The sequence below is a fragment of the Carettochelys insculpta genome, chromosome 9 (assembly GCF_033958435.1).
Source record: "Carettochelys insculpta isolate YL-2023 chromosome 9, ASM3395843v1, whole genome shotgun sequence".
NCBI classification, from domain to species: domain Eukaryota; kingdom Metazoa; phylum Chordata; order Testudines; family Carettochelyidae; genus Carettochelys; species Carettochelys insculpta.
In genome coordinates this window covers 19,783,452-19,800,115 of record NC_134145.1, presented here as the reverse complement: position 1 = coordinate 19,800,115, position 16,664 = coordinate 19,783,452, and the positions used below count along the sequence as shown (strand labels likewise).

The 16,664-nt window shown below is 41.7% G+C and overlaps 1 protein-coding gene across 1 annotated transcript in view; it reads right to left on the bottom strand.

The window, feature by feature from the left end:
- Positions 1-16,664, bottom strand: part of IL23R (interleukin 23 receptor) — a 53,405-nt gene that overhangs the window by 8,901 nt on the left and 27,840 nt on the right. Inside the window, exons 8-11 of the mRNA XM_075002870.1 lie at positions 13,857-13,939; positions 10,569-10,785; positions 9,486-9,683; positions 5,282-5,383 (exon numbers count right to left, since the gene is read on the bottom strand). Of these exons, the coding sequence (XP_074858971.1) occupies positions 5,282-5,383; positions 9,486-9,683; positions 10,569-10,785; positions 13,857-13,939 (600 nt within the window). The remainder of the gene's footprint in view (positions 1-5,281; positions 5,384-9,485; positions 9,684-10,568; positions 10,786-13,856; positions 13,940-16,664) is intronic.

Here is a 16,664-nt window from a genome sequence, read left to right as displayed (position 1 = left end):
ATGGCACTGAGTTTTGAGCCACTGCAGTAGAGTAATGTAATGGCATTTAGAAAGGAAAAAAACAGTATAGTTTTACACATGGGAGTATACTGGATTTCAAAAACAGCAAATCCTGCTAATGGAAAATATCGTTACAAGCTGTATTAAATTCTGAAAATATGTTTGATTCTGAGATTATGCACTGCCGTTTAAAATACTGATTGAATACAAATGAATCATTACTGTGGACAATTTCAGTCCATGTGCTGTATAATTTACACTGTTCTTTGGTTCCTCTGTTGTCCAGGCATATTGCAATACAATTAGTCATAATAATGGTCATGTATAGTACAAAATCACTTTTGCAATATTACTGAACACCACTTAAAAGAATGATTGTTATATTTAGATCTGTGCACTCTTTGAGTTAAGGACATGAACTTCACCTGATGTAATTTGTTGGCCTATGTGAAAAGACCATTACAGGACATTACATTTTGTCAGCATGACCTACTATTGAATTATTTTCACAGTTTCTTTAATATTGGAGAAGCTGTGATTATGAAATGAGAAACGCATTGTTCTATACAGTAAAATATATGTGGCCAGTATTAGTAGGTTGAGATAGAATTACAGTGTTCTGTATGTAATGCTGCCATCATGTGGCTCAAGTGGAAGTTGTGTATTAGAATGTTTTACCTGCACCACAGATATTAACTAGTCAGTTGCATCTTTTCTTACAAATAGTTATGTGGTCACATTGGCCCTTTGTTCTGTCCAGGGCCCAGTCCTTATTTCTAAGAATATATTTGATTTTTGCAAGGCTTCATCAAAAAGTTTACACCAAATTGATTTACACCAAATACTTCTTTCAACTAAGTTTTTGACTACTTGCGATTAATAGTGTGTGTGGTTGGTCACCAAAGGCACCTGGCCTTGTTTTTGTCCCCTGAATGAATGAATAAATACTTGTAAAATGGAGAATAATGAATGATAAGAATAACAAATAATGAGTTCTAGAATGAATTTTCATATATTGATACATTTTTAGGTCAGAAGGGACCATCATGATGATCTAGTTTGACCTCTGGCATAACACAGACGGTAGATTTCACCTAGTAATTCCTACATCAAGCTCATTAACTTGATGAGTTCAGACAAAAATGTATGAAACATTTGGGATTCATAATTTTTTTTTTTTTTGGTGAATAAACCACTGTTCCATTTATTCTCAAACAACAAATAATGATGAAAAAGGAAGACTGCCAAACTTAGAGACCATAGCTGATTTATTCTTCTTTCCTGGATTATTCTCTTTCTTATAGGAAATGTGTCACAATAACACTGCTCCATCAAACTATTTCCTATAATTGTCCTGTCACTAGTTTCAATGAAGTCTTTGATCTGACCTGGCATTCAGACTGACGCTATGGTTTTATAATCCCAGGCGGGAACGTGACTAATGCACAAAAGAAGAAATAGTGTTCACTTGTTTTTGCCCCACTGTGATTCACAGCTATATAACCTATTTTCCCAATGGACTAAAAATAGTTTTTCATAATTTAAATATTTGTGGTCTTCTTAAATCATCTATTAACAGAGACACACTTTTTTAGCTAAGTGCTTTATAGTAATTATTAAAAAAAATCTTGGATAACTTGGATTTTGGATAGCTGGGATAAATGACGTATCTATATAACATAAATAATTTACCTCAATCAATTCTATATATAATATTCACCAATGGCTTTGTCACCTCAGAGTTGGATTTCTCTGCTGGGGAGAATTCAGCTGCCCCATTATTAAGTTGTATTCCTCCTGGCTAGCACATATTTGATTTCAGCTATGTGTCTTAAAAATGACAATATAAATATTGTCAGAGGGATAGCTGTGTTAGTCTGTAGCTTCACAAAAACAAGCAGTTGTGTTGAACGTTAAAGACTAACAATTTTATTTTTTAAGTAATGAGCTTTGTGGGTCAGGGATTTTTTAGGTAAACTGCTTATTTAATATAAATATTGGCATGTTCTAGCTAAGTCAGAAGATATGGCTTGATGCAGGAATTATCATGTGATATTCTATGGCCTGTGTAGTTCAGGTCATTTTATATATTTGATGGACATTTCTGGCCTTAAATCCTATGAATTTATTAACTCAGCTATGCTGATTACTCTATACTCAGATCCTGTGGTGTCTTTGGCAATGCAGCAAATGTTGTTTCTTGTTGACAGTTCAAGATTTAGTGTCTTGCTACACCATCCATTTTTTCCCCAGAAGTAATAGATGGAATCAATGATTTATTTGTAACTTGGTTAGTTTCTATGGGGACCTTTTCTCATGACAAATAGTAACAAATAGCGCTGTTCATAATTGCAGTGAACTCACATAAATATCACAATTAATGGCACTTTTATTGCACTGTTAAACAATAAAATACCGATTGAAATTTATTAAATGTAGAAAAACATTCTAAAGATTTTATATGTATTGTATTGTGTTGTAATTGAACTTATTTATTTTTATTACAAATGTTCTCACTGTAACAATGATAAAGAAAAATTTGAATCGCCTTATACAAGTATGGTGGCACAATTTCTTTGTTCTGACAGTGAAACTTACAAATGTAGATTTTTGTTGTTGTTGCATAACTGCACTCAAAAACAAACACACAAACAATGTCAAACTCAGAGCCTACAAGTCCACTTGTTCATCCATTCTCTAAGACAAGCAAGTTTACAACTACAGGAGGTAACGCTGCCTCTTTTTATTTACAATGTCATGAGAAAGTGAGAGCGTGTTTGCATGGCTCTTTTGTATTTAACATTGCAAGTTACTTATTTACTAGATATTTTTAACATTTGTATATCCTTTCGTGCTTCGGCCACCACTCCAGAGGCCATGCTGCCGTGCTGATGACATGTTTAAAAAATCATGTTAATTAAATTTGATTCCTTGCAGGACAATTGTAAGGCCCCTGCTCTGTTTTACTCACATTCTGCCATGTATTTCATGTTATAGAAGTCTCAGATGATGATCCAGCACATGCTGTTCATTTTAAGAACACTTCCACTGCAGATTTCATAGAATACTAAGAAGGTACCAGTGTGAGATTTCTGAAAATAGCTACATCACTCCACCCAAAGTTTAAGAATCTGATGTGCTTTCCAAAATCTGACATGGAAACTACAGAATTCAAACCACCAAAAAAGAAAGCCCACCTTCTGCTGTTGGCATGTGACTCAGATGTTGAAAATGAACATGTGTCAGTCCACACTGATTTGAATTATTGCACAGAACCTGTCATTAACATGCCGGCATGTTCCCTGCAATGGTGGCTGAAGCATAAACGAACATATGATTTTTTTAGCACACCTGACATGTAACTATTTAATGATGATGGCTCCCACAATGCCATGAGAACACCTGTTCTCACTTTCTGGTGACTTTGTAAACAAGAAGCCAGCAGAATTATCTCCTGCAAATATAAACAAACATGTTTGTCTGAATGAGTCACTGAACAAGAAGTAGGACTGAGAACATTCACAGGCTCTGAAAGTTTACATTATTTTACTTTTTGAATGCAGTTTTTTGCACATAATACTGTATTCATAAGTTCAACTGTCATGATAAACAGATTCCACTGCAGTACTTTTATTAGGTGAACTGAAATTTTTTTCGTTACAGTGCAAATACTTGTAATCAAAAAGAAATATAAAAGTAAGCATTGTACACTTTTTATTCTGTGTTGTAATTGCAATCAATATATTTGAAAATGTAGAAAGCATCCAAAATATTTAAATAAATAGTATTCTATTATCGTTGATCAGTGCAATTAATTGCACAATTAATTTTAATCACAGTTAAACATGATTTGATTTTTTTTTTTAGTTGCTTGACAGCCCTAGTAACTAGATCACCACATTGGGCACAATTTTCTCTATGAGGAAGAGACCCTGATGAAATAGCTTTGAGTACTTACTGGATGTCACAACCCCTTGATGGAGCACATTTGCAGGACTTCCCCTGAGAAAAACCCTGGCCACAAACAGCCAGTTTATCTTAAGGGCAATGTACGTAGAACTGCAGGTAGCTCCTTTGGAAATATATTCAGAGAACAGCATGAAAAATCACTTTTTTGGCTCTATGAAAAAAACCCACATAGGTGGTCCTTGTCACTAGTCAGGGGCACAGTAGTTTTTTTTTTTCCCTGACGAAAACAGTCCATAGAATCCTGATGGCCTCCAAGAGCATATCTCTATTGATCCAAAAAATAGACTAGGTTTGTTCTTTGTGGACATTACAGATTTTGTACGTCCAGGCCAGGAGAAAACAGCACCCTTTCCCTTTAATGTGGGTATGAAGTATGTATAAAAGTTAGTAGCTGTGGAGGAGAGAAATACTGTATTCTCCCCAGGGCTTGCCATATTGTTCTGATGATCCCTGACCAGCTATTTGACTATCCCATTGTGTCTTCCAGTTGGTGGTATGGCCAAGGATTAGCTACACAGAACATCTCAATTAATGTTGTGCATGTGATTCCACAGCAGAACAGTGACCAAAACAACACATGTTCCTCAATTATCTTACAAGGGAGGCAGGGTCATTCAGAACATTGGAGGGTAGGCAAAGCTTGCTCTTATTTTCCTATATTTTTCCTATATTTAGACCACATAGGGCTTAGCTTGGGAACTGCACTGTTTTGCCACAGGAGGTGAGGAAGTGTCATAGCTTTACCATTTTCTCCCTATGAAAAGGATGGAGTTTCCCCTGCAATGCATGGGCTTTAATTGACACGTGTGTCCCCCCCCCCGACCCCCAAAAGAAGCAAATTGTGTCTTCTTCCCTTACAAAGAGTGCAAATCCCCCTCCTTGCCCCCATGAACAAAACTGCAGATTCTCATTCAAATTCACAGACACATCAGCATTTGCTCCATTTTGCAAAGTGAACATCGATTCCCTTGAACACCAGCTTTAATTATATTGGTCCCCTGAGCTGCAAACTACATTATACCCAGACAAAGGTGAAGTGCAACTGTTTTGGTACAGTCCCTGATAGTTGTATTCTAGTGTCCAAAGAAAAAATGACCTCTTTTAAATTCCTTCTAAAGTTCTGCTGTTCTCTATAGTTCAAGAAGGTTGGAGAAAATTGATGGGTTTTAGCCATAGTTTATAAAATCAAGTAATTCTACAAAATTGCCAAATCACAGAGAGTTTGGGGGAAAGAAAGCTTTCCCTAAAACCAGATATTGAAATGTTACTTCCAACCCAGCCTGCAGTCACTTTATCACAAGAGTACACTCACCTAAATCCATCAGAGAGAACTGGCCAGAACATGGCTTGCTTACTCCATCTTCATACACTGCATATACTGAAATGTTAATGTGAATTTCTGCTTTGATGTCTCCTGAAAAGAATATTAATGTTTTCATTAAAATTTTCTATTCAAATTAAAGTTGACATTGCAGAAAACATTAATGGGCTATTTAACAAAAAGGAGAAAAGTGGCTTGGCTTAACTAGATCAGAGCAGGAGGGAGCTAGGAATGCTATTCCCATTAATCACACCAAAGCCGTGTCTACGGCTGCGTCTACACGTGCACGCTACTTCGAAGTAGCGGCAGTAACTTCGAAATAGCGCCCGTCACGTCTACACGTGTTGGGCGCTATTTCGAAGTTGAAATCGACGTTAGGCGGCGAGACGTCGAAGTCGCTAACCCCATGAGCGGATGGGAATAGCGCCCTACTTCGACGTTCAACATCGAAGTAGGGACGTGTAGACGATCCGCGTCCCGCAACATCGAAATAGCGGGGTCCTCCACGGCGGCCATCAGCTGGGGGGTTAAGAGATACTCTCTCTCCAGCCCTTGCGGGGCTCTGTGGTCACCGTGGGCAGCAGCCCTTAGCCCAGGGCTTCTGGCTGCTGCTGCTGCAGCTGGGGGTCCGTGCTGCATATACAGGGTCTGCAACTAGTTGTTGGCTCTGTGTATCTTGCACTGTTTAATGAAAGTGTGTCTGGGAGGGGCCCTTTAAGGGAGCGACTTGCTGTTGAGTCCGCCCCGTGACCCTGTCTGCAGCTGTGCCTGGCTCCCTTATTTTGATGTGTGCTACTTTGGCGTGTAGACGTTCCCTCGCTGTGCCTATTTCGATGTTGGGCTGAGCAACGTCGAAGTTGAACATCGACGTTGCCAGCCCTGGAGGACGTGTAGACGTTATTCATCGAAATAGCCTATTTCGATGTCGCAACATCGAAATAAGCTATTTCGAAGTTGGGTGCACGTGTAGACGTAGCCTACACGTGCACGCTACTTCGAAGTAGCGGCACTAACTTCGAAATAGCGCCCATCACGGCTACACGCGCCGGGCGCTATTTCGAAGTTAACTTCGACGTTAGGCGGTGAGACGTCGAAGTCGCTAACCCCATGAGGGGATAGGAATAGCGCCCTACAGTAGGGACCGTGTAGTCGTTGCGCGTCCCGCAACTTCGAAATAGCGGGGTCCGCCATGGTGACCATCAGCTGAGGGGTTGAGAGACGCTCTCTCTCGAGCCCCTGCGGGGCTCTATGGTCACCATGGGCAGCAGCCCTTAGCCCAGGGCTTCTGGCTGCTGCTGATGCAGCTGGGGATCCATGCTGCAGGCACAGGGTCTGCAACCAGTTGTCAGCTCTGTGTATCTTGTGGTGTTTAGTGCAACTGTGCCTGGGAGGGGCCCTTTAAGGGAGCGGCTTGCTGTTGAGTCCACCCTGTGACCCTGTCTGCAGCTGTGCCTGGCACCCTTATTTCGATGTGTGCTACTTTGGCATGTAGACGTTCCCTCGCAGCGCCTATTTCGATGTGGTGCCGCGCAACGTCGAAGTTGAACATCGACGTTGCCAGCCCGGGAGGACAGGTAGACGTTATTCATCGAAATAAGCTATTTCGATGTAGGCTTCACGTGTAGATGTAGCCCAAATGTATAGTTTGAGGCAAGTGGCTGAACTAGAATGGGTCAGGGTTTTGGTTTTTTATTTTCTTTTTTTCTTTTGGTGTGGAAAACTTTAATATTTTTGCAGTGAAAATTCAACTACTGAGTGATAGACTCTGAGCTCTGCTTTTGGAGAGGGAAGCAGTGCATCATGGGAATTCAAGATGCATTCTAGAAAGATGTAGTCTGGTTTGGAAGCCTAGCCCATAGAGGACTATGGGGATATAAGGCAACTAAACATGGACAAGCCTAATATTTTGGGGTTTTGGCCGAAATATTTCAATTTTGGGAGATTTTTAAATAAATATATATATTACAAAAAATCAAATTTTCTTAATATTGTGGTGATGATTAATTGATGTCTGTAAAGTGCCTTGAAGGTGAAAAGCTCTGTGGATACCTTGGCACCATGATGACTGGTAGTTTTAAAAAATACCTGGAAAGAAGTGTATTAAAAATTCCAGAAGGAAATTGCAGTTTAATACAGACTGACTAAAATTAACTGATACTTAACGCAAATTCTCTCACAGTGTAATCTTCAATTGTATAAAACTTTTCACTAGTAATAAAAATTATAGACCCAAAACTTCTGGATTTGCACTGCTGGAAATTTAGCAAAATCAATGCATCTGTGCGTATGTACCTTAGCAAAATTTAGAATCTCTGTGGTTGCATATATTTTATCAGATGGAAGAATTAATTGTGTGTCAGTTACAGGGAGGCCATGTTTTTTGCACTGTACATTGCACTGTAAAAACTCCTTTCATTTGTAGTTTATGAATGAGATTTTAGTTTAATATTCATGTGTATATATATTTGTGTTGTAACATGACATCCAGTGAGAAGGTGACTACAAAGAATATGTTAATTTATATGTTCATATGTACAGTTGTATTTATTGTGACAAATGCAGCTACCAGATTCTATTTGAATTTGGTTCCTCACTTTTTCCTCTGAATATATGGCTTCTCACATTTTTCCAACCAATATGGTTAACCAGAGTTTCACATTAGGTTAAACTGCTACCCTGCTCACTGCACTACACATATCCCAACATATGCAGTTCACCCAGTGATTTTAGGGGAGTACAAATGCCCATGAGATCAAGTGGAAATTTGGTGACTAGGATCACTTTGCTGATGAGATTTACATTCAACATAATGGAGAGACAAGGTGGGTGAGGTAATATCTTTTATTGGACAAACAGAAGTTGAGAATGGTGAAAGAGGCAAGCTACTCAGCTACACAGAACCCTCCTTCTGAAGCTTGTCTCTTTCACCAATAGCAGCTGGTCCCATTGATGAGATTACTTCATTTACCTTGTCTGTTTCTCATAACCTAGGATTCAGATGGCTTCCAAAACATTGCATTCAATATAAAGCGATACATGCAGGCCCATACACACGATGCATGTGGGAAGGATGCGAGTGCACTGCCCCCATCTGCTCCCCCAATGTCCGGGTCCTCTCCCTTCCTCCCTGTGGTGCTGTGTGATGGGAGGAACCCAAATGCCCTGGGATCTGTAGTTTCTTGGTCATCTCCCTGCCTAGAGAACTGGCCCTGGAGCAAGGAAGGGACTACATTTCCCAGCATGCCCTTAGCCACTAGCACTAGGAAAGGGAGGGGGATGAGGGTATATTGTTTTTCACTTACGATCTTACAGCAAGATCCAAGAAAGTAATTTCTATAAAACCTTTATTACTGTATAAATTGTAGTATGGTACAGTGCTTTTTTTGTGCAGGTACTTCAGCAGGGGAGCTGGTGGTGTACCAGCTCTTTTTTTTTCCCTTTAACAAAAAAATGCACTGATATGTTGTTACCAAATCATTTTACCAATTACTCTTTCCACTCAAAATTTTCATTAACCTCTCTTATGCGCACTTACTGCACAAACATTTTGAACTCCTTTATATTTAAAAACATTTACAAAAAGCACACACACAACCCCAGAAATTCCTGCACATGAGCCTGACATGTCACAGTTCTTATTTCACTGGATGCTTGACCTCAGTGGGAGTTTTGCCTGAGTAAAGCCTGAAGGTTTTGTTCCCTACAATTGTGGGGTGGGAGAAAACTCCACTACAATTAAAAGAGAAGACTGTTGCTGCTCTGTACATTACTGTCTCCTCTTCTATCCTTTTTGCCCTTCATAGGCATATTTCTACGTGTACCTGCCTTCCCTGTCCATGTAACATTTCGTTACTCCCCACAGTCTAATCAAGTTTCAAGTCTTTGTCTTCTCCCTCTTTGTGACTTCATCCCGTCTTTCACAGTGCATCCTACATGTAGAATAGCCTTCCAAGTAATTTCCACAATGTTTCCTGTCTGAATCTCTTTTAGATATGTAACTCTTCCTTCCTGCCTGTCTGCTACCAACGTCTACCTGTTTTCCTTTGTCCTCTTGGTACCATTAAAAGTACCAAATGGCTGGGGCTCAATTTAAATTCACACTGTTTTCTTTTATTGTATTTTGGGATGCAAGCTTGTGTATATCAATATCACTGAGCAGAAAGTAGGCAGTATAGAGACTGTTATCATATCTTACCCTGTATATACGTAAGTGTTTCCTTGTTGGGGACTTTCTTCCATAGAAAATCACGTTGTTGATTATTCTGCGCTGCCAGAATCCATTCTACTATGAACCACAGAACTGATTTGCCAGCGTATTTAGGCAGCTCCCATTGGACAGAGATTCCTCTCTGGTCATCATGCCTAATCTGCAAGTTGGTGGGGGACATGAAATCTGAGAACAGATGTAGGAGTGATATGAGTAAGGTGGGATGGATCTTCCAGTCATGGGAAGACTTTAAATAGTCCATTCTGTACAGTGAAACAGCCTATGCTCTGAAATAGTTTAAAAACTGATCTTGAAATGTGAGAGAGGGAGAGAGATTTTACACACCATGGAGCAAGCTATATATTAAAGGCCCATTGTCAAGTTTATCACATCAGTTCGCTCTTGAAAATCTGTATCTGTTGTTTTTTACAAGAAACACCCTTAATTCTTCTAACAGGTAGACTCAGGAACAGTCTGGGGGTTTTTTTTCCACTTTATTTACCTAATACACTTCCTATTCAGTCATTTTCATTATAATCCCTTTCACTTACAGTTTCTGTGGGACTTTCCCCTTTGCTGAGTGCAAGACACATTTTAGAAAACAGGAAAATGTGGTTGTGGAAAACCACAGTCATTGGCCTGGGGAATCTGAGGCTGTTGTAGACCCTGAAACTATTTCTAATTCCCAGGGGGCGGCAGTGGTAGTGTGTGTTTTTAAATGATGAGCTGTAAAGGTAAAACGATCCCTTTATTGGAAATGAAAGGGGTTATTTCCACTAAGAGCCCTTTGGGAAAATGTCTGCGTTCTGAGGCTGTTTTCAAGACCTGATTACGCAGCACAGTTGTGTCAGCTGGTGCCAGCCAGTGCCAGCCAATGCAGATGGGCCAAAACTTATTTGTAAAGCTATTATTGAAAATTACCAGAACAGAACATTTGAAATATATTGTCTCCAGGGCATACAGTCCGGTGTCTTCTGGAGAACCCTAAAAAGCGAGTAGGTACAGAATTTCCAGAGGCCTTTTCTATTTTAAACAATTTTAGTTAAAGCTAATGATGATGCTTAATCTTACCGTTAAAATTACTGTGCTCTTGGGTCACAGTTATACTGGCTGGCGTGGAACTCCCCTTTGAATTATATGCAGACACATGGATGGTCCACATGGCTGGGGAAACCAGAACTTTGCACTGGGTTTCAGATGTGTTACATAAGGTAACCACCTCTCCCTGGCTTTCATGGAACACAGTGTAACCCAGAATTCTTCCTCTGGCATCTTTTGGAGCGAGAGGCTGAAAATAATCGGAAAGTAAATGCACTTTTAGAACAGTATGTTATTTTGCTGCCACTGGAGGTTATCTCTCTTGGTTCACACTGTCCCACGGACATTGCTCTGCATCAAACTGTAACTGTGATCCAAGAGTATTTGTTAATTGACAGAGGATCTAACAGGACTGGAGTGAGTGTCATCAACTTGCATGCAGAATACTCTGGGATGATTTCTCATAGGCCGTGTCTACACGTTCCCCAAACTTCGAAATGGCCACGCAAATGGCCATTTCGAAGTTTACTAATGAAGCGCTGAAATGCATATTCAACACTTCATTAGCATGCAGGCGGCCGCAGCACTCCGAAATTGACGCGCCTCGCCGCCACGCAGCTTGTCCAGACGGGGTTCCTTTTCGAAAGGACCCCGCCTACTTCGAAGTCCCCTTATTCCTATGAGCTGATGGGAATAAGGGGACTTCGAAGTAGGCGGGGTCCTTTCGAAAAGGAGCCCCGTCTGGACGAGACGCGCGGCGGCGAGGCGCGTCAATTTGGGGCACATGTAGACGAAGTTTGGGGCACATGTAGACGTAGCCATACAGGCATAGTCACAAATAAACTTTGCCTTATCTTTATACAAGCATGTGATCATCTTTATCCTCTTCCTTCCCTTGAGCAAACTGGCTGGTTATGGCTTACACAAGGAAAACATCACTTTTCACGTATCTTTGAGTTCCCATATAACCAGGATGCAGAACACTCCCAATGAGGCCTAATTCTGCCCTGCACAAAAGTCAAAACACTAACATCTCTTCCCTCCCATTCTCCCTGGGCCCATAAATGTGCAGGGGAGCCACCCTCACCCCTTATGGGGCATCACGATTCAGCGGTGTCTCTTCTCCCTCCTCCATTGTCATGTGTGCTTGGGAGAAAGATGCAAAGGCCAGCCAGCCAGAGGGGCAGAAGCAGCCAAAGCAGAGATCTTTGTTCTTTTGGAGAACTTTTGACAGCTTTGACAGGACTTTCTCTGCTCTGTGGTGATTAGCAGCTTGCTCCAGCCATCCCACTCTCCCTCCCTCATCGAGTACGTCTACACCAGTGTTCCCTGTAAACTGTGCTTGTGCAGCCACTAAGGGGAGATTCCAGTGCTGCTCAGCAGATTAGCAGAGTCCTCACAGGTAGATTTGAGTTTTGCCTGGTGGTGCACATTCACACAAGCCTCAGGGCACAAAAAATTATTCTGCATATGAATGGAAAAAATTAGAAGGCACTAATAGGTCTATACTGCAATTAGACACCCAGCGCTGGCCAATGCTAGCAGATGTATTCACAGGCCTCAGGCTGCAGTGTTGACTTCTTGGGTTAGGGGATGGGGTCTATGCTGTAGAACCCTGCAGGTTTGCACTGTATTGAAACAGCCCTGAGCTAGCTGGCAGTCCAGACATACATACCATTAGTCTGCTTCTACACACTGTCTCCCATCGGAGGTGGCATGGTAATGAGGCAATTCAAAGCAGGCTATTGAGGCACTCGTGCATATTTAGCACCTCATTGGCACAATGGCAGCTGCGCGAATTTCCAAGTGCAGACTTCAAATTGCAGATTGACAGTGAAGATGGGGACAGCTTTGAAATAAATGCCCCACTTTGCCATTCCCTTACTCCAAGCTAGCCTGCTTTGAATTGCCTCGTTACCGTGCCACCTCCAACAGGAGAGTGAGAGTGCAGAAGCAGCTTTAGTTTTCATCTTACAGGAAGGAGGCAGGGAGAAGGTAACTGTCCTCTCCTGCTTCTACTTAGTTGATATCCCACCCAAATAGCACCCCTGAAAAGTAGTGCCATTGCCACTAACATGCTGTTTGCTGCCATCACTTTGTTCCCATTGCTGATGGATTCTGCCTCTTCCTCACTCTATGGCTTTTGTCTGTTTATTATAAGCTTTCAGGACCAGGATTGTTCTGTGTTCTTAGAGCACCTAGTGCACCAGGGTCCTGCCCCATTATCGAGGCTCCTCGATGTACAGTAATATAGACTGGGGTGAGCAATCTTTTTACATCAGGCCCCCCTTTTAGTCCCTGCAATTAGCTGGGGCCCCCAACCTGTCTAATAAAATCCAAACCAATGGAAATTTTTGTTACATTGATATGAAAAAAAACAAACCGTTTTGGCACGTGCCAATCTATGTGAGGCAACAACATAAACGGCAATGGTGCAATGGGAGAGAAAATGCTCACTATACAGATGGAAGTGAAGCATGTTTGAAGAGCCACTTTTCCCAGTTCTCCCAGGCAGCTATTAAAACAAAAAAATGAGTCTGTTTAAAGAGCCCTCCCAACTCCAACCATCCCAGGTAGTTATCAACAGTAACAGCAGCTCCCTGTTGTTTAAAGAGTGCCCCCCCACAACTTTTCCAGCCCTCCCAGGCCGCCTTTTAAAGTAAACAGAAGAACTAAACAAAAGATCAACATACTGTAATTGCACTTAAACAAAACAAACAAACAAACAAAAAAAAAAACCCCTGGACTCTCCTGGGAAGCTGAAACAAGGGACTGTGCCAGTAAAAGCACACATCTCTTACTCTTACTCTTACTCCCACTCAGCTGCAAAACATGATGGGTTCGGGGTGGGGGTGGTGAGACCAGAAATGATGGCAGAGACTGCAGGGGACGGGGAGGCAGGCAGCTGAGCTAAGAGAGGCTGCAGGGAGGCAGAGACCATTTAGGGATCTGGAGCAAATACATTAAAAAAATATCTGTCAGGGATGGTGACAGGTCCTGCTGTGAGTGCAGGAGACTGGACTCAATGACTTCTGGAGGTCCCTTCCAGTTCTATAAGATAGGTATATCTCCATCTATTTTATTTTTTAATGGAGGGGCCCGGCAGGGTAGGGACGCAGGCTGGAAATGTAGCCGGCCCTGTGCCAGCAGGGAGGCAGCTGCGGGGAGGCAGCAGAGGGCCCCTGCAGCAGGGGAGGAAGCTGACTGTGCTGAACCCCTCTTTTGAAATTTCACAACACCCCAGTTTGCACATGCCTGATATAGACAATAATAAATGTCATTTTAGAATCCCACGTGGCTTGGAAAAGAAAACGGCTTTACCTTTATCAAGACTGTCACTTCTCGGCCACCATCTGTGTGTGCTGGACCCATCACTCTCCACACGTCAAGGATTTTAGATGGTGCTGCATTCAAAGGAGGTACAGTAACTGAAGAGCTGATTTCTGGGATTAACATTTAAATTAATGAGGCGATGGCCGTATTTTGGTATGTGACTTAATTCAGTATCAAAACCTAATGAAATGAGGAAAGCAACTGTTTTCAAACCACCCCTTTGGGGGGATTCTGAGACACAGGCCCTGCCAGCTACATTTCTAATACTAATTAAGAGCAGGGCTGCCTTTGGTTTAGCTCCATAAAACAGCAGAAAGAGAGCTGATGATGCCTGATCTCAGAGATCTGCTGGTACATAGCTCTGCCATTACATCGGAGGTAACAACCCAACTCAGCAGAGTTATTTACTTAGAATTACTCTTGTGTAGAATTCTGAGTACATTGCTGTTAGTTTCCTAATCCCTTCATAAGATGAATATTTGAGGAATTACTGCTCCCTTCTTTTGCCACTGGCTGGCAGTTGCATTCAGCCATCTTGGGTTTGCCTCAGTTCTGTCCTGACCAGGCTGTGGGTCTGGGCTTTTTCAGCAGGCCTGCAGCTGTCAAGGGCTCCTTCACAGAGCCAATGCATGCCAGCATGTCTTTCAAGCACTGTGCAAGCCCTGTTTGTAACTGTGACCTGCTGGGGTGCACTGCCTTGTTTGTGTACCTTGTATCTGACTTCCCTACCTCCTCTGTGTGAGTTGGAAATTGTCCTTTTCTATTGGTTGGTAGTTGCCTTGAGAATCCCAGGGTTTTCATCTAGAAATAATTGGAGATACATATCTCCTAGAACTGGAAGGGACCTTAGGAAGTCATCTAGTCTGGTCCCCTGCCCTCCTGGCAGGTCCAACCACGGTTCCTGAAATCTATTTGCCCCAATCTGTAAATGGTCTCCTCAAGGATTGAGCTCACAGCCCTGGGTTTATCAGGCCAATGGTTAAACCACTGAGCTATTCCTCCCCCGTAAAAAAACAACAAAAGCCATTAGCATGAATCCCCTGCCAGATTTGAACAAACACACCAAACTGACTGTCTGAAATCTCATGTTGTGGCTGTTCTGGATAAATTATGTTTAGTATCATAGAATTGGAAGAGCTCTCAGGAGGTCATACAGTCCAATCCTCTGCTGAAAGCAGGACCAGTCTCAACTAAATCATTCCAAGGGCTTTATTAAGCTGGGATTTAAAGACCTCTAGGAAAGGAGATTCTACCACCTCCCTAGTTTACCCACTCCAGAGCTTCACCACTCTGCTATTGAAATAATTTTTCTTACTATCCAACCTAGACTCCCCCATCTTCAACTCCTTATCCTGTCATCTCTCACCACTGAGAACAGCCTCTCTCCATCCTCTTTGGAGCCCCTGCAGGTAGTTGAAAGCTTCTTTCAAATCCCCCCTCACACTTCTGTAGACTAAGCAAGCCGAAATCCTTCAGCTTTGCCTCATAAGTCATGTGCTCCAGCCCCTAATCATTTTTATTGACCTCTGCTGGACTCTCAATAGTGCCTCTACATAGTTTCTGTAATGGCGGGCCCAAAACTGGACACCATACTCCAGATGCAGCCTCCTGAGTGCTGAATAAGGGGCAATGATCACGTTCCTAGACCTGCAGGCAATGCTCCTATTAATGCACTCCAGTATGCTGTGAGCTTTCTTGGCTATCAGGACACACTGTTGGTTCCCATCCAGGTTCTCATCCACCGTAAACCCCAGGTCCTTCTCTGCAGAACTGCTGCTCAGACAGTCAATTCCCAGCCTGTAGCTGTGCTTGACATTCATCCATCCTAAATGTGGGACTCTGAATTTATGCTTGTTGAAGCTCATCAGATTTCTTTTGGCCAAATCCTCTAATTTGTCTAGGTCTCCTGGACTCTATCCCTACCTTCCAGCACATCAGTCTCTCCCTCTAGTTTAGTGTCATCTGCAGACTTTCTCAGGGTGCAATCCATCTCCTCATCCAAGTAATTAATAAAGATGTTGAACAAAACTGGACCCAGAACCAACCCTTGGGGTACTCTGTTTTATACCTGACGCCAACCAGACATAGAGCTGATTGCCACCTGTTGAACCCAACAATCTAGCCAGCTTTCTATCCACCTTACAGTCCATTTAGCCATTAGTTCATTAGTTTTTAAAAAACAGAGAAATCGAAGAAGACTGAAAGTGTGCTAATGTGTCAATATTCAAAAAGGGAAAGCAGGATGAGCCGGTTAACCTAATATCAATTCCAGGACAAATAAAGGAGAAACAAATGCAAATGTCAGTCAACAGAACTAAAGGATAGGATAACTCTAGTCAGCATTGTTTGATATAAAATAGACTTGTTGAACAGACCTGATTTCATTATTTAATGAGATTACAAGATTGGTTAATAATAATATTTTAAAAATGAACATCAGTGGGCTAGATATCTCCTAAGCCTGCTCTTTTGGGACTCTTGCACAAGTTACTCAGGACTGCTGATTTTAAAATGTTGATCCTTAATAGATGTTATCTAAAATCCTTCTTGTTTATTAATTAATTGGCTGGTACGTCATCATTCTCATGTAAGATAATAACACCCCCCTCTCCTCCTCCTCCTCCTCCTCCTTTCCATATACACAATAGAAATATTTAATCACTTCTGCATTTTTAAGTGATTATTAATAATTTTACCATCTCCATCTACTAATAGGCCTGCTAGGATCCTTTTTTATTCACAATCAACTTAGAATATTCCTCTTCTATTGTTCTTAGCCCTGCCAGTCATGGATTT